Source organism: Benincasa hispida, chromosome 1, assembly GCF_009727055.1.
Source record: "Benincasa hispida cultivar B227 chromosome 1, ASM972705v1, whole genome shotgun sequence".
Classification (NCBI taxonomy): domain Eukaryota; kingdom Viridiplantae; phylum Streptophyta; class Magnoliopsida; order Cucurbitales; family Cucurbitaceae; genus Benincasa; species Benincasa hispida.
In genome coordinates, this window is record NC_052349.1 from 3984191 (window position 1) to 4003405 (window position 19215).

A 19215-nucleotide genomic window follows, 5' to 3' on the forward strand; every position below is an offset into this window, starting at 1 on the left:
AAAGTTATCATGACTTGTTTTCGTTATAGTTTTTGAGTTTTTTCTTTTCAAGATGGTGAAAGGAGTGGTTGAATCTTTGGGACATTCTCAATTCTTTTTTTTTTTTTAATATTTTTTTGGATTTATTCTTTTTCATGCCTGTTTAACAATTACAGCTTGTCCTTGATTTCAAATTGAAGAACGTTCGTGTAATACACATACACCTATAGGCATTGGTTTCTCCTTGTTTCATTCATTAATAAAATTTATTTCTCTTAAAAAAATTAAAAAAAAAAAATATTGTGCCAAATTGCTATTCTAATTACATCGATGCTTCGGTTACCATAATAATGACAGGAATTAAAAAAGAAAGTTACTATAATAATGGCAGGATTTAAAAAATTGAGTTACTATAATAATGACAGTAATCAAAGAAAAAATCTTAAATAATTCCCCAACGTTTTACCTCTCTCATTTAGTATTGCTTCCTAAATTAGAATCAAAACAAATCTAAAATAGTATAGTTCAACTGGCATAGTGTTTGTACCACTAATCTTGATTTTAGAGGTTCGATTCTTCTATCCTATGTATTTAATTCAACACCTTCGTAAAAAAAAAAATCAAATCAATTTTTTCTAGTAATGATGGATCCTTATACGAAGAAAGGCAATCCTAGACATATGAATAGGAAGAAAATTTATTTGAGGATGATAAAAGAGTTGCTTCAGTATTAAGTATCACATTTGCAAGATGGGAGACCAAGCTTCCACCTCTAGAGAAAAAGGTTTCGTTAAGTCAATCTCATTTTGACGTTAATTTACTTATCACACTATAAATTTTATTTTATTAATTAATATTTTAATGCTACGGGCTTTACACCATCTTTAAATGATATTGACATTTCTTACCATTAGAAATGCTACCATTTTACGCTATCCTTAAATGATATTAACATGCTTTACAATAAGAAATTTTGTCTTTAAAGTACCACTTAATTATTCTTGGACATTATGAGGTTACAACATTTTATTTTATTTATTTTATCAATATACAATAATAAATATTCTTTTTGAGAAATAATAAATGTTATTGACTTGAGAAAAGAAAGAATAAAAAATGCTCTAAAATTAATTACTTCAAATAATTTTGTCCACTTTTAAAAATAAAATTATATTTTAAAACCTATATCTAATTTGAGTATAGATTAATGGGTTAAGACATACATCTTTTATCAAAATGTAGAAGATTTAGGCGTCCAACTCTATTTGTCGTAAAACTTAAAAAAAGAACTAATAAGATTTGTTTATAAAAATTAAACTATCTCCTACATTGTGTTAGTTCTAAGTTTGCCTTTGATAGAGACATTAAGAGTTTATTGGATAAGCCTTCATTTTATCATCATAGGGCCAACTTGAGCATATCTTAGCTTTTAAAACATATACATCAAAGAGGTCATAGATTCAAATTACTTTTCACTCTTATATGTTGTCAAACACAATAAAAATTTTAGTGTTAGAAATTGAATACAAAGACAAATGATCTATGAACTAAAAAAGTAGTTATAGTCTACTCACGCACCTAACTCATTAGATAAAGATATATTATCTTCTTTCTAAATTGAAGGTGTAATACATAATAAAAACTAATATACTAACATAAATTATAAATCACTTCTAAGCTATGAGATTGATACAAAAGGCAATCAAAACTCTGAAATTGTTGCTTCCAACTCAACCACCAACAACTTCATAACTTTTATCCATCAAATTAAATGTGTATATGTGTATATATAAGTGTTCGGACCAATTTATACACACATTTGACTAATCTCACAAGATTTGTGAGATTATTAAATCTTAGGTTGGTAATTACCATGAATTGAATTCATTCGTGTCTTTTATCAAACTTATGACATCTCTCGATCATTAGGTCAATCCATGATGATTAAGTTCAGATTGATATAACAATGACTAATCTCATAAGTCAATCCATGATGATTAAGTTCAGATTAATATATATATATATAAGTGTTTGGACCAATTTATACACACATTGACTAATCTCACAAGATTTGTGAGATTATCAAATCTTAGGTTGGTAATTACCATGAATTGAACTCATTCCGTGTCTTTTATCAAATTTATGACCTCTCTCGATCATTAAGCCAATCCATGATGATTAAGTTTGGATTGATATAACAGTGAAAGATCAGACGATCAATTTTAATACCAACACCAACATAATTGACAATATTTTTAAATGCATGAGAACAAAATTTCAAACCTTCACCTTGTGGAGGACGTTCGAATTCCCATCCAAAGTACAGAGAGGAAAAGAGACAGGAAGAACAAGAAACGAAATGAAACGACGTCGTAGGATTTTTCAGTTTCGTCAAGCAACAGCAAAAGAAACGCGGGATTCGGAGGCGAAAGTTTTAAATTGTGGCCCATAATTTCTTTTTGTGAAATTAAAACAAATAATTAAAAATTAAAAATCAAAAAAGAAACAAATGTAACGGATTCACCGTTTGCCACTTAGCGCCTCCAATTCCCACATTCCCTCTCTCTCTCTCTCTTTCTCCCCTTCTTTCTATCCTTTCCAATTCCATTCACTTTCTGATCCGATTCGTTCCTTCTTCGATCTCCAGCTTCCAGATTCATCAACAATTTGATGTTATGAAGGTCAGATTTCCGCCATTTTTCTCTCTGCAATTACCTTCAATCAAACGCAATTTCATATATGTACCTCTAGTAATAATAATGCATCGTCGTTTGCTTTCTCTGATGAAATTCCGTGATGTTTCAATCCACAGGAACCATCCGGATCGTCAATTTCGGCATCGGAAGATTATCTCTGAGTCTTTCTTTTCCGTTTCTATAAGCAATGGGATTATCTTCCGATAACATTCATGGCCTCATTCTTGCTGTTTCTTCGAGTATCTTCATCGGTAGTAGCTTCATTATCAAGAAGAAAGGTCTTATGAAAGCCGGTAGTAGTGGAACCAGAGCAGGTTTGCTTGCTTTTAGAATACTTCAATCATCTTTGAATAATTTCGATTTAATAGTTGAATTTCATGTTTGCGTAAAAGTAGAAGCGATTAGTTCATGATTTTGATATAGGGCTTTGTGTGTAGTTAGGGACGATATTTTGATAATTTCTAGAATTCTTCTATTTTATTGAACTTGTTTTCAAGTGAATCAGGTTCTGGAGGATATTCGTATTTGTATGAACCTATGTGGTGGGCTGGGATGATAAGTAGTAAGTTTCTTCTTCATTTATTTGGTTGCTTATTCATAATTTTGTTCTGTTTAAACCTCGAATTGCTAAAACTAGCAGTTGTCCTCAAGAAAGCATTATTACACTTGCACTTGAAGTGATATTTGTTTCATAAGTTTTCAAACTCTGCTCGTGTGTGTTTGATCTCTTTTTTTCCAGCTGATTCATCTATGAGTGTTTCTTTTTTCAATTCCAAATAGTTAAGATTTAGGAAGTCGAAGCATTCTTATCTATGGATATGCATGCTTCAATATAAAGGTACAAATTAGTTGCCGCTGCTTTTCCCCTTTGGAATTATGAGTTTTTCTAATTTTACCATATGTGGGAGCTTAATGGCATGTTTGGGAGTTCTCAAAATCAATCCTAAAATATTCTTAATCATTCAAAATTAATTTTAATGATATAAAACTTGCATGAAAAATATAAAAATCAAACATTGAAATTGATTTTGAGTAGATTAAAGATGGATTGGAGAGTAATTTTATACCTGACAAGAATAATTTTAACCGTTTCAAAATTACCCTTAAATATGTCCTAAACATATCTTGGATCTCTCTCCCTTTCCTCCTCCCTCATTTTCTTTGTCCACACAGAATCATATATTTATTTTTAATTACCAAGAGAAGGGACGAGCACACATGTTGCAACTGTAATAGGTTTCATTCACTTTTTGATGAAATACTTGGTCCATCAAACATGGATAATTATTGATAGGATTTTTTTATGAGAACTTACATAATATGTTTGGAAGTGATTTTGACTAAGAAACACCGACACTTCTAAAATAGCGACATGTTGGTGTCGTTAGTGTTAGTATCGGACACCAACATGTCAACTATTTTATTATTATTTTTTAATTTTTTGACATGTCAGGACTCGCCAAGACACGTCTAGGACACACCAAGGACACTCTATATACAATTTTTTTTAGAAAAAAAATAATGAAACAAGACCTAACTATTGGTAGGCATTTCGGCTTAAAATTAACTATTCAGCCCAACCTTTTCAAAATTCTAGAATGTTTACACACTTATCCAGACTAGCACACTTCACCTACCTACAACCTTTTTTAAAAAAATAAAAATAAAAAACTCACTATGTTACCTAATTCTTCTTTCTAACTTCATTGATGCTGGTCACTTCAAATTCAAGACCCACGACCGCCGACAACTTATGCGATTTCTCTTCCTGTTTTTTTTCCTCATTTCTGTTTTAAACTTTTGTTTTTATCTTTACTTGTTTTTCCATTTATATTTTTTCATAATTTTTTGTTAAATATATGTGCACAAATTTCACAATATATCACATACATTTATTTTTAAAAATAAATAAATAAATACGTGTCCCCAACATGTCATGTCCTACTTTGTTATAGATTGATGTGTTGTCATGTCGTATTCGTGTCGCGTGTTAGTGTCTATGCTTTTTAAGATTATGAAATAGTTAAAATCATTTTTTACATTTTCAAAATTACTCCTAAATATGTTTTTTATTCATTCAAAATCAATTTTGATGAAAAAGAAAATTGTATTTAAAAATAAAATAAATTTGAGCGATTAAAGATGTATTTTGGAAGAATTTTAAAGATGTGATCAATATAAGGCTTCTTGAGTTGCGTACTGTTGAAACGAGTGATTTGGAGTTGGATAACTGCAACAACATTTGCTGATCACAGTAAGAATAGGTTCAATGAGATAATTCTCATGGTTTTGTTTTTTAAATAACCAAAACAGAGGCGAGATGCATGTATTAGATTGCTTTTGAATGTTTATATATACTATTATTAGATTGCTTATGAATTTTCTACTAACAATAAGTTTATTTCATTTTGTGTAGTGATTGTTGGAGAGGTTGCTAATTTCATTGCTTATGCTTATGCTCCTGCAATTCTCGTAACTCCTTTGGGAGCTTTAAGTATAATTTTCAGGTATATAAAGAAAACTTTGATACTTCTAATACCACTCAATATACACTTAAAACATCCATGGCCGTGGATATATTGATATATTTATAAGTTGGAAGATTCGGCATTGATCTAAGAAAATATATATTCTATTAATCTGAATATGGATATGAATAACAATGACAAGGATCTATAGCTAGATTTGGAAGTAAATACACAACTTTGACCATTAATTAAAATATATTTTTTAACAGATTTGTCAATATCGATATTATATTAATTATATCCATTGACATATCTGAAAAACAGAAATCTCATTATTGATATTTCAATCGTATTTGTGTGCTAAACTGTGCGAATACATTGATGAAGCAACACCGTTCTGCAGTGCAGTACTAGCTCATTTCATTTTGGAGGAGAGGCTACATATCTTCGGCATGCTGGGATGTGCTCTATGTGTGGTGGGATCAACAACTATTGTTTTGCATGCTCCTCAGGAAAGAAATATTGAATCCGTCAAGGAAGTTTGGGTGCTTGCTACGGAGCCAGGTTTCTCATTTCCTTCCTAATTTACCCTTTTGAAAGGCTTTTATTTTAAAATAAGAAAAATACTTCATATGGTCCCTGAATTTTTAAATTAAATTATATTTGATCCATAGATTTCAAAATATCGCACATTTAGTCACTAAATTTTGAGTTTTGTTTCAATTTAGTCCTTGAGTTTTAAATATTACAATTTTATCCTTAAAATTTGAGTTTTGTTTCAATTTTGATCCCTAGATTTCAAGATTTACAATTTTAATCTCGTCATTTCGTTAAATACTTACTTTTAGTAATTGACATTAATACCTATTAATTCAAAATAATTATGATGTTGACATTTTAAATCTAATTTCACTAGTGATTAAAAAAATTTAATTAATTATAATTCGTTTAATTTTTTTAAGTAATTATTAGACATTAACACTAAAAACGGAAAGTGAGTTTTTAGTAATTAATCGAGGATAAAAGTGTAAATCTTGAAAATTATGATCAAATTAGAATATAGTTCAAATTTCAAGGATAAATTTGTAAAATTTTATAATCTATAGACTAAAATAAACCAAATTTATTGACTGAATGTGTACATTTTGAAATTTAAGGGTTAACTAGAAACCAAATTAAAACCTAGGGATCAAAGTTGTATTTTTCCTTAAAAATCATCAATGAAAATATTTTCATATGCTTTTAATTAATCAATATAAATCATGCGCCTAATACGGAGCTAATGAAGCTTTAATAGAAAGTTGGTGTTTAAATGACATTTTTGTTAAAATTTGTGCTGTTTGAAAGATTTTAATCTTTTCAATTCCTCAAAATTAATGAATTTAAACTAATAAATTTCGAGAGTTTTGGTTTGTTTTTGTTTTTTGTTTATGTTTGTTTTGTTTTTTTTTTTTTCAATTTTTACTTTATTCTATCTTTGGTGTTTTAGAGAATTAACACAATACTTTGGTTTGTTACCAGGTTTTCTGGTATACTCCGTCATAGTTTTGGTTCTAGTTGCTGTTCTCATTGTTCGATATGTTCCAAGATTTGGACAAACCCACATGATTGTTTATGTTGGAATTTGTTCTCTCATGGGTTCTCTTACGGTTTGTTCTCACCATCACATCACTCACGTTCATACATGTTTATAATTTTCAATTTTCCCCGTCTTTTAATTAATTAGTTTCGAATTAATTTGTAGGTTATGAGCGTAAAAGCAGTAGGAATTGCACTTAAGCTGACGTTTTCAGGGATGAATCAGTTTAAGTACTTTGAGACGTGGTTTTTTACGGTCCTTGTGGTAGGAGGTAGCATTTTACAGGTCAACTACTTAAACAAGGTAAATATTCAACTCCAAGCCTTCTCAGTATAATCCTCTCATTCTTTTCACTTCCATCTTTCTTTTGATTTATTCCTATACATGTTTCTGCTTACTAACATTGTAATTATTGCATATTTAGAGTGTATTAGGGATGCTTTTCCGTAAAATATATTATATAGAAAAAGGAAAATAAAAAGAAGAAGAAAACCAATTAAATGCTTAACCCAAATAACTTCAAGAACATTTTAAATTAATTTTAATAGTGATAAAAAAAATTATTGAAAATTAATTTAATTCTTTTAAATTAATGAATAAATATTAAAAAAAAAAACTAAAAGTGGGTGTTAACTAAAAATAAGTTTGTTAAATGTATTTTTTAAAACTCTAGAACTAAATTGAAATAAAATTCAAAACTTAAAGGTAAATTTATAAAATTTTGAAAATGAAAAATTAGACTCAAAATCTAATCATAAAAAAGATATTTTTTTCCCTAATAAATTTAAGAACATAATGCATCAATCTCATTATTTTTTAAGCAATTAAATACATAAAATTATCAAATCTAAATCTCCATATTAAATAAAGAGTACATATATATATATATTATAAAGTCAAGTTAGTATCAGGAATGGGTACATTTAGTCCCAAGGTTTCATTTTAGTCGTTTTAGATCTCAAGTTTTAAAAAATAAGTTTAAAAGTTCCATCCTATTTTTCTTTTTCTTTTTTTTTTTTTTTACATTATTTAGGTTTTTTAATTATTTGAAAAACATATTTAAATTCAAAATGGAAAAACTAAAAAGTTTGGGATTTGAAGTCGTTTTTGATCTTTGATTTCGAGGGTTTCATTTTGGGATTTGATGTTTGTTTCCTTTTCTAGTTTGAGGAACTAAAAAGTTTTCCATTGGTTATGACTATGAAACAAGGGACTATGGTTTGGGGGTTTCTTTCTTCCTAGATTTTTTATGGGAGAATTTTGTTAATTTGATTGCTTTAGTATCTAAACTGGGAACTTGAACTTTTGGAGACGTGATTTTCTCTCTTCTTCGTTTTATTTTGAAATTTTCTCAATAGCCAAACAAACAGGGGATTTGGGTGGACTCAATAGGGAGAAAATTTTCTTGAAGCATTCTTTTAACAAATGGGAGTTTCTTTTCTCAGAATTTCCCTCTCGGGCAGAGTCGATTTTCCTTAGCGTCGATCGACATCGAAGAGGGAAAAAAAACAGCGTAGGAAGGGAAGGAGAGAGAGGACGAGAACGAGAAGTGAGGGAGAAACATATTTTTTATTTTAAATTTTAATATCTTATTTAAAAATAATTTTTAAAATACCTTATTGAGATAGAAAACGAGTATGGACCATACCAAATTTAAAATCTTTAAGATCCATATGCACATATTAACTTGGTAGTTTTTACTCAGTATATATAAGTGACTAGAGAGTGGAAGTTTTTCTCTCCATTTTTTTCTCTTTTGTTTTCCTTAATTAATGTATTGTTGTTATTTATTTATTTTAAGTTGTACTGTGTATTTTATTTATCACGTTGTATTTTTGTACTGTTTCTATCTTAGTTTAGATATATTAGTTGTACTGTGTATTTTATTTTATTATTGTTATTTATTTATTTTAAGTTGGCAACATGAAAGGTGTAATTTTATATTAAATCCTGCAGGCTTTGGACACCTTTAACACTGCTGTTGTATCTCCAGTTTACTATGTGATGTTCACATCACTCACCATCCTTGCCAGTATGATTATGTTCAAGGTAATTTATACCATATTTCTTCTTTCCCTAAAATATTATCAGTTGGACTTACCATGATCACCATTTCACTCATGTCTATGTGTCTATATAATTTTAAAAAATGTTTATTTGTAACAGTATAATAATAGTACCAAACTGTGTTCTCTCTTTATAATAATAATAATAATATGAATAATTTGAGGATTAATATTATGTAAATGAATGCTTATTACACTATAAATAATTTGTATTGCAAACAAACATAGCATTCAGCACTCGTAAAAGAAACTTAAAATTATATTCATATAGTGGAATGGCATGTAATTCTCAGTGAATAGATACCTTTTTTATGCTCCAAATTACCAACTAATTTCATCATGTTTTTGTCCATATCCAATCATAAAAAGATCAAGTTCTAGTTCCCACACTATCAATCTTAATGGAGTTATTTTGAAATTGTCAAAAAAAAAACTTTCAAAATAACTCAAGAATACTATTTCAGCTTTAATCATTCAAAATTAGTTTAATATTTAATTTTACATATCATTAAAGTTAGTTTCGAATGATTAAGATATCGGTTGATAATCATTTGGTTTTTAGTTTTTTTCTTTAAAAAAAATTAAGCCTATAAACACTACTTCTACCTCCAATTTTTTTTTTCGTTATCTAATAGTTTAAAAAATAAGTCAAATTTTAAAAACTAAAAAAAATAGCTTTTAAAATTTTTTTTTCTTTTTTAATTTGGTTAAGAATTGAACCTAAAAGAAATTGAGAAGAAATAAACTTAATTTTAAAAAATAAAAAAAATGAAATAGTTATCAAACAAAGTCTAAAATATATTTCATAATGATTTTAATGAATCACTCCTAAACATGTTTGAAAGGAATTTTGAAATAATTAAAATTACTTTTTTCATTTCCAACCTTAAAAAGAGGAAGATTTTAACCATTTCAATACATTCAAACATTCCCTTATGCATATGCTTTTAACTATTCTTTTTATACTCCCTATGATATTGAGTTAATGTTTGTGTTTTGCCATCAAAGTCTTATGTTGGTCGGGTCAACCTCTAGATATTTTGTACACAATATTTCTACTTGACTAGTTTTGTTAAGCTCTAAATGCTAACCATCTCTGCGGAAATTTCTACTTATTTTCCCCCTCTCACCTAATCCCTATGTTTTTCCCTCTCTCTCTGATTGTTTTACCTACAACAGGAATGGGACTCACAAAATGCATCACAAATTGCAACCGAACTATGCGGTTTCGTTACCATTCTTTCTGGAACTTTTCTCCTACATAAAACTAGGGATATGGGAAATTCTCCTTCCTCCGATGGCCCAATTGTCGTTAGGTCCCCGAAACGACCTACTACGAACACAAATTCTGACTAGCAGCAGAGCAAAACAAAAAAACAAAAAGAAAAAGAAAAACAAATGAAGAGCAGAGCATCACAAACCCAATCTCTTTCCATCCATAGCCCCTCCAAAAGACTTTGTTTAGATATACAAATTCACTCATCATTGAGGGATCATTGCTTTTTGTATGGAAGATTCTTGTTAATTTATTGTAAGAAGCAAACCAGGTGGCACATTAGCAAAAGGCAAATGGAGTTCAAGGGATTGGTTCTCTCACTTTTCATCTGTGAGGTACAGATTCAAATTTTAATTTTTTTAAAAGAAAAATCATACAATATACGTTATAGGTTGTGGTAAACAAGGTACTCAATAGAAGTTACTAGCTAACATTTGAGGACACAATTTCAAATTTCTGGCAGAAATTCTAGGTTTGGGGATTTCAATATCGATCATGTTCTCTTTCTCTCACTCTCCAACATTTAGTTTTGATGATTCAACAATTGTAATTATTTTGACAGAAAGTTCATTTAACAGTGATTAATTTGACTGTTGTTGATATATACAATGATACGACTGAGCCTAATGATATTGTTTATAGTCTCCTTTTACCTTTCTTATTAGTTGGTAGCAAACAACTAACTTGTGATGTTTTACTTTTAACCAAACTATAAATTTATCCTAAAAGTCAAGTGCTTGAAGCTGGAAACATGATATGTCTCAATCAGTTAAGGTTATGTTTAGTTCATCCAAGATCCCAAATTCTAAGTTTTGGATTCAAAACTTGTTAATAAAACTAAGATTACTCATGACCTTTTATCATAAAAACTATCATTATAGTAGAAATACTTTAAAATTTTGAATGAAAATTGGGACGAAAAATTGGATCGACACTCACCGCCACACTATTCCAAGTCTCAACTTCCATCTTCTAAATGAAGACCATAAAATTCAAGGATACTTTTGAAATGAATATGCAAAAGTCGGAAAGAATAAAAGTATTTTTGAAACAAAGGGTAAAGTTAAAAAGGTTTATATATAAAATACGTAATTTAGCTTTAAAATAAAATCTTGGTTTCTCCCCAAGTTCTCTAGATACTTCTGGGATGGGCTTTCAGCAAGATGCAAAGAAATAGGGCTTTTGATATCCCAATTGTAAAAAAAAAACAATAACAATAAATAAATACACAAAGCAACAAATCTTTAGTCTATACAGACAAAAGGGAAAAAATATATAGCAATTAATAATTGAGCTAAAATTTTCAGAAATCAAAATTCCTCAGCAACAACTCTACAGGGCACTTGAAACAAGTAGATAGAATTTAGAAATCTGAATCGCATGATGAAGAACCAAAGTTCTTAACCACTGTCAGCTTGGAGTTCTAAATGCATTTGCTCCTTCAATATTTTTTCAACAGCGTCCGCAAAGCTTGATAGATTTCGGCAAATACGAGCGTCCAAGGAATTCGCCATTTTCTGAAGGATGCAGACATAATCGGAAGATGAATATACACATAATCCCCTAATGCAAAAAGGAAAAGACAATGAACAAAAACCAAAAAGATAAACGCATATTACCTCCACCTTGCAAATGAGGCTTAAAGAAACTCCTTTTGTATAATGATCTGAGCTCTTGAGCGATATAAGTTTCAGAGGAGAATCGGCTAATGGCCAACCTTGAGACACCTTAATACACGCATCAATCCCTCCAATCATACTACATATTATCATTTCGTCTTGATCAAAATACTCAAAAGAATGACTGCATCAAAAGTAAGCATTTCAGTCTCAAAAACAAATAAAAGATAGAATTACATTATTTTACGTCAAGATTGAGGTGCATTCCCCATCCCGTTCTGATATTGGAAATGTGGGTTGAGGAATTCCTGTATGGAGATGGAATTCTCCACAAGGGGGGGAAAATCCCTACTATTTTATACATTAGTTTTAATTATCCAAAAGATCTGAAAATTTCACGAGACTCACCTTGATTTGTTTGCACTCTTCACAACAAACCGCCTAAGAGTACACAAAACAATCCTATCTTGTACTTTTCTCACAAACCATTCCAATGAAGAATTGCTGCTCAGGCAAAAGCAATGAATGGGTAAGATAAATTGCTGAGTTCCACAAGTGAATAAATCAGTTATAGCCAAATCATCTCAATTACGGATAAATAGAGGTGATGTCACTATATGATGTTTATAGCAGCCTATACGCCAGTACCAGCTAGATATGCTTAATTAAACTGCATGGTTCCATTTACTCTCTCTTTCTCTCTCTGAAAATAAGCCTATTTAAATAACAGTTCACTAGAATGATCTTGATTCTAATTCCAACCGACCAAAAGAGTCTTTAAATAGTAGCCAAATCATTACAATTTAAGAAACAGAATCTTCCCAGTTTCTCCGAATTCTCCATGACTACAGTGGAGCCAAATGTATACAGGAATTTTTAAGAAACATACCTGATTGACTTTGAAGCATTGATGATATCGTGCAAGTGGACATCACCAGGAAAGATCTGTGCAAATTATTAATGAATCCTTCAACAGAGTTTATATAAATGAGAGAGAGAAATAGGTGCCAACAGATGGAATTACTTAGACTCTTAATTCTAATAATGATTACACCAACATAACCTTGGATGCAATTAATTGTGGTACTTAACCAAATATACCTCAGCATTCTTTAACTCCATTGTCCCCTCCAAAACTTCTATTAGCAACTCGTGATCCAATACAGATTTCTCAATTATACCTTCAAGTCTTTGTAAGGTTGAAAAATCTTCCAAGTTTGGAATGTGTGTACGTAATGATAATCTAATGAAATTATCAGCAACATCAATGACCTTCATACCACCAATTGTGTCCTCAACCTGCTCAATAACATCCAAACTAGAAAGAGAAAGTTATGAGGAAGTAAGGGAGAGAGAAGCGTCAGTACTAGATTGATAGCACACTTTCTGAGCTGTAATTCACGTGTATTATAACTTGATTGTTGTTACTTTTATGATAATTATGTCAAATTTGTTGAGATTTGAGGTTTTTCTTCAATAAAATTTCAATTTTTAAGTCTTTTAAATTTATCATTATATTTACTTTTAAGTTCGATGTCTATGTTAGTTCTAAGATTTAAGTTGTTTGTTATTTTTAAGCTTTTAACGTTTTGTGAGTTTCTATTTTTAATATTGTTTTAAATTGTAAGTTAGTAGTATTAATTAGGTTCATATCCTTGTCCTATATAAGGGTGAGCTACCATGCATTTTGTGTATCACAATTTTGTGTACTACATTTTGAGTATCACCAATTTTTTTCCTACTTCAATAAGAAGTTTGAATTTCACTCTCATTTTCTTTTTTCTTCTCTTTGTTTAACAAACATTGAGATATTGGTTTGCTTCCGCAACATTTATTTATTTTTCATCGATTCCATTCTCTGTGGTATCGAAACTACTTTGATTTTTTCAACAGTGGTATCAGAGCAACTTTGATTTTTTCAACAGTGATATCAGAGCCTTAGTTTAGAGGCCTGTGATTTTGTTTGATAGTGATTTTTTTTTTTCCATTTTTTGTATTTGAAAAATGTCTTCTAATTTTGGTATTTCCTCTCCTCCACATTTCAATGGTGAAAACTACCAGTTTTGGGTTGCTAAAATGCAATCCTATCTTAAGGCACTTGGCCTTTGGGAATCAGTTTCAACTGATGTTGATCCTCAACCACTGGGAGAAAATCCTACGTTGAATCAGATCAGACTTCATGAAGAGGAGAAATTGAAGAAGCCCAAAGTTTTATCTGATTCATGTTGCTTTATCAGACCCTATATTTTTTAGGATTATTGATTGTAAAACGGCAAAAGAAGCTTGGGATAAATTGCATGAGGAATTTGAAGAAAGTGCAAGGGTGAAAATTGTCAAACTGTTGACTCTCAGGAAAGAGTTTGAGATGTCAAAAATGAAGGATTCAAATTTTGTGAGGAACTACACAACAAAAGTGATGACCATTGTAAACCAGATAAGACTAGCTAGTGAAAATTTTCCAGATCAAAGAGTCGTGGAAAGAATAATGGTCAGTGTTCTTGATAAATTTTGAGTAAAAACTCTCAACCATAGAAGAGTCTTCTGATCTAACAACTCTCTCTATAGTTGAATTGATTAGCAAATTACAAGCCCATGAAAAAAGGGGTATAATGCGTAATGAGGAGCAAGTTGAGGGTGCATTCCATGCAAAGTTTAAAGACAAGAAACTTGTTGGAGAAGATGATAGACATGCAATTAAAAATCGGGTGAGTATGGAAAAAGGAGGAGTGTTAAGAAAAGATAAATTTCCTCCTTGTTTTTGTAAAAAGACTAAACATGCTGAAAAGAATTGTAGGTTAAAAAACAAGCAAGTCTACCATTGCGATTATTGCAACAAGGACGGCCATACAGAGAAGTTTTGTTATAGTAAACAAAACCAAATCCAAAATTCTCAACAACTAGCAAATTGCGCAGATGTCAATCTTTTTAGCTAGATTGATATATCTACATGGTCTATGTAATCCTCGAACATGGCGAGACATTACTAGTTGAAGGCAAAAGTACTGTTGTCATGCATACTAAGCAAGGTGAATATAAAATATCCAACATTTTATATGTTCCAAAGTTATCTCAAAACTTGCTTAGTATTGCTCAATTGTTGCATAATCAATTTTATGTGTTTTTCAAACACCAAGTTTGTGTCTTTTGTTTTATGTGATGACTCATTGTGTCATCATGCTTTTAATGCCAAAGTAGAAGAAAGCAAAAGGTGGCATCAATGCTTTGGAAACGAAAACAACGAAGCTTTGAAAATTTTGCCTTCTTCTAACATGGTTGATAACATTTTCAAATTTACCTTTATTGATTAGATTTGCAACGGTTTTCAAGAAGGGGGAAAGATGCATAGTCTACCTTATCTAAAAGAAAAACTTGATTTGGTTGCTAGTGTCTTCAATTTGATACAAGATGGAAGAATAAGGCACATCAAAGTCAAGATTTTATTTATTGAAAGAAGCAGAGAAAGAAAGAAAGTGAAATCATGGAACAATTTTTCAGCATTCTCACAAAAGCTCTACCACATAGGCAATTTATATTTCCACACCGTTGGGTGCGACAAAGAAAACCCTCAAGCAAAAGTGTTGAGATTTGAGGTTTTTCTTCATTAAAATTTCAATTTTTAAGTCTTTTAAATTTATTATTATATTTACTTTTAAGTTTGATGTCTATGTTAGATCTAAGATTTAAGTTGTTTGTTATTTTTAAGCTTTTAACTTTTTGTGAGTTTCTTTTTTTAATATTGTTTTAAATTGTAAGTTAGTAGTATTAATTAGGTTCATATCCTTGTCCTATATAAGGGTGAGCTACCATGCATTTTGTGTATCACAATTTTGTGTACTACATTTTGAGTATCACCAATTTTTTTCCTACTTCAATAAGAAGTTTGAGTTTCACTCTCATTTTCTTTTTTCTTCTCTTTGTTTAACAAACATTGAGATATTGGTTAGCTTCCACAACATTTACTTATTTTTCATCGACTCCATTTTCTCAACAATGGTATCAGAACTACTTTGGTTTTTTCAACATTGGTATAGAACTACTCTGATTTTTCAACAAAATTTGTGTATGTATACTTTTGTTGTGTACAAATAAAACGATAAAGAGAGAGTGAAGATCTACACTCTATAGAGATATTTGGAGAAAATCAGAATCTATATGCGAGAAGACCACACAAAGATGGTAGGAGCCTAATATCCGAGGGAATAGCACCAAGGTGCATGTTACAAAATCGTGGTGCTGCAGCAGCATGAAGAAAAAAAAGAAAAGGGTGCTACCACAAGGCACAATGGTGCTACAGCACAATGCCATGGTGCTTCCTTGAAAGGTCATGGCACTCCGAACTTCTAATTTCCCCCTAATCGAGGGCAGCACCATGGCACCACCCTACAATGCCATGGCAATAGCACAACCCAGGTTTCGTGCACTGCGAGCAGGAAGATTCAACAAAGAGAAATTTTCAGATTTAAGATATTTCGATCAAAAACTGAGGGCAAGGAGAGCATATTGGAGCGGACAGAAAAGATATTTGAGGCTCAAGATTGTGGATATCTCCTTAAGGACAGAATTGACACGTTGGATTTAGTTTTTCTCCTTTTCCAAAACAATTTATCTCTTTACTACTGTATTTTCATTAGATTTGTTTGTGCAGTGCGAAATATGATAGTTAATCTTTTAGCTCTTAGGGACTAATGTAGCCTCCAGATTTTATAGACCGGTTTTTTATTACTCTTGATGCAATGAAATTGGACGTTTTATTAATGTTTATCTATTTTTCATGCTTCTAATCTACTGATCATATGTTAATTGATCTTAGACTAAAAATCTTAAGCTTGGGAGATGTAATTTAGAGACAGAACTGAGTTACATAACTGAGGTATCAAGATCAAGAGATTTAAATACAATTCACATCTCAAAACACATATTACCTTTTGAATATCTTATCTACTTCTTGCAAAGATTTTAGAATTTTTTTGTTCTGCTCAATCTGACCTTCAAGTTCCAAAACCTGGAAGAAGCATAAACAGTTTCGTAAAATAGTTGATGATTGTAAGCCTTATAAATGAATGGGTAAGAAAAGAACCACTTCAGGATAAGTCAAACCACATATAGTTTGTCACTAAGCTGCAAAATCGTGGTTGAAACAGTTAACGGAACCATTGCACGCTCCCTAGAAACTTGCTTATAATTGATCAAAATTTTATAAAGAAGATATGACAACCAAAAATGAAGTCAGAAGCAAAAAAGTGATAGAACCAACCTCAAATGCATTGCATTCACGGTTGACTATGTTCATCTGATCTTCACCATTCATAGAGCTGCAATTAAATGTTGCCTCTTCAGGATCCTACAAGATTGTAATTTGTAATGTTAACAAGGTGATAGACATTCTCACTTGGAAGGACCTTTGATTAGGCATATAAACAAGTATATGCTAATCACACGTTAGTCCAAACAGAATAGAGAAAATAAAATTGAAAATGAGGAAATCATTGGAAGGTGGGGAAAAAAAGCAGAGAGAGAGAGAGAGAAAGACATGTAAACAAAAACCAAGCATTGGCAGTAACGTCTAGAAAAACATTTGCAGAATATCTTATCCAATATATTAAAGAATCTATTTTCATTTGTTTTTCCATAATGACAAACCAGACCAATTAAATAACACAAGGAGCAAGCCTGCTACATAATATGACTTCGGTGATTATTGTCAGATATTGCATTTCCTAGAGCTTCCTCCATCTGGTTTTTGCCTTATTTCTCATTCGCCTAATTATTGAGATGAAAACAAGGACATTCACCTTCCATAGTTGGATTCACTTGATATATCCCGTTTCAACATTTAAGCAATGCAACTTTTATGAAAATTTAAGTAAATCATGGTCATCATCCGCTCATCCTAGTCCGGTAACTATTGGTATCGTAAATTTTGTTTGCAATAGAAACCAACCTGTGATGTAAAACGATCTAGTGACAATTTTAATACTTCAAGATCCATCTTTAATTTATTAGAATCTGTAATTGGAAGCCAAAGGAGGATGTCAACACAAAGAGGAGGCTGATAAGTATAAATCAAAACATAAACAAAGAGAATGCCTTCTATATTGGTTCTCTTAAGAACCTCGATCTCATTGGAGATTTTGCTGCTTTCAGCTTCCACCGCGACAAGTTCCTCTTTCATATGTTCAACATACGCATCTAGAAAGAGATATGACAAATTATGGAGCAAAAAAAAGAAAAAAAAGAAAACATTGGAGAGATGGATCAAAACGCAGGAAAGGAAATATAAGTCGTTAATATAGTAATAGCCACTAAAATGAAGCAAAATTCATCTAACACAATGGAGGACAAAATTTTGAAATGAACACACACAAATGCTTTCAAAGTTTAAGAAACATAAAAGTAAGCTTAATAGAATTACCTAAATCATCAATCCCCAAGAAACTATCGACATTAGAGTATTCTGACAGAATCTGCTGTAGTCTGCTCTGCACATTTCAAAGAAAAAGAGCCACAAATTTTTCTCTTTAACACAAAATGGAGAAAAAGCAAGGGATGGATAAAAGTAAGATAAACTGCAAAAGAAAACCTCGAGATGGAGAGCACACTCCTTCAGTAACTTCTCAGAACCTAATGAATCCGGCGTATAAGCTTCATTTTCCTCCAACGATCTCTGCAACTCTTCTAGCTCGCTGATGCGATTTCAATAAGAGTAAAAATGCCGTCGAATTATACATTATTACACATAATTAGTGCACATAGAAGCAAGACAGAAGAAACCTGCGAACTGATTGAAGATCGAGGCTTGGAGGTACAGACGGTGTAGCTTCCATCGATTCTGGCATCCTTTTCCTCCTTCTTCTGCCGGAATTTGCACAGAACCGACAGAGATTCCTCGCGTTTCTGTGCCAAAATTCAAAATGAGAAAGAACTAGAGAGAATTTTCAGGGCAAATTGTTTTAGCTTATAAAACTTTTTTTAAAAATTCGTAAAAATAGTTTTCGTCACTGGTTCAACGATATTTTAGTTAAAAATTTAATTGATATATAAAATTTCGAACATAATCAATATCGAAATTCATATTTTTGAGTTAGATGAAATCTCAAATAAGATTAACATCACAATTTTATATATATCTTAAATCTTAATTTTTTTTAAAACAAATGGATCTTTCTCAAAATTTAAAAATATTAAATTAATTTTAAAAAATATATAACTGAAATATTCATTTGAAATTCTGTCAAATATATGTTAAGGAATTGAAAAAATATGGAATAATTTGATATAATATTTAGTAACAAATTCTCAATTTTCAGTTCTCCCATGACCATGGTGGCTTATTTGGACCAAACCCGAAGATTAAAGCCGAGCGCTTGAATATTGGGCTTTGGCTGCAAGGTTTACCTGCGAAATTGAGAATAAAAAGATTTCTTCAGGGGATTTCTACATAAAATGCCTTACTAATAGGCATTAATATCTTAAACATTTCATTTTATACAAAAGAAAAAAAAAAAAAAAACTATTGATCTCCCTTTTTTCAC

General features: G+C 30.8%; 2 protein-coding genes across 3 annotated transcripts; one reads left to right on the forward strand and one right to left on the reverse strand.

Moving 5' to 3' along the window:
• Nucleotides 1–2474: 2474 nt before the first annotated feature.
• Nucleotides 2475–10435, forward strand: LOC120085590 (probable magnesium transporter NIPA2). The gene is made up of 9 exons (XM_039041650.1): nt 2475–2660; nt 2792–2989; nt 3181–3237; nt 5092–5182; nt 5547–5707; nt 6665–6792; nt 6888–7025; nt 8679–8771; nt 9968–10435. Exons 2-9 carry the CDS (start codon nt 2863–2865, stop codon nt 10142–10144), a joined length of 972 nt encoding a protein of 323 aa, XP_038897578.1. The 5' UTR covers nt 2475–2660; nt 2792–2862; the 3' UTR covers nt 10145–10435.
• Nucleotides 10436–11264: 829 nt separating this feature from the next.
• Nucleotides 11265–18735, reverse strand: LOC120085576. Of its 2 annotated transcripts, none has more exons than XM_039041637.1 (12): nt 18455–18735; nt 18264–18366; nt 18096–18162; nt 17771–17872; nt 17625–17689; nt 16938–17024; nt 16606–16685; nt 12785–13001; nt 12573–12628; nt 12092–12187; nt 11690–11867; nt 11265–11581 (listed from the first exon to the last, which is right to left on the reverse strand). In XM_039041637.1, exons 1-12 carry the CDS (start codon nt 18517–18519, stop codon nt 11465–11467), a joined length of 1233 nt encoding a protein of 410 aa, XP_038897565.1. In that variant the 5' UTR covers nt 18520–18735; the 3' UTR covers nt 11265–11464. The 2 variants fall into 2 exon arrangements, with proteins under 2 accessions (XP_038897565.1, XP_038897559.1); XM_039041631.1 differs by having other exon boundaries at nt 11684–11867; nt 18455–18712.
• Nucleotides 18736–19215: the final 480 nt, after the last annotated feature.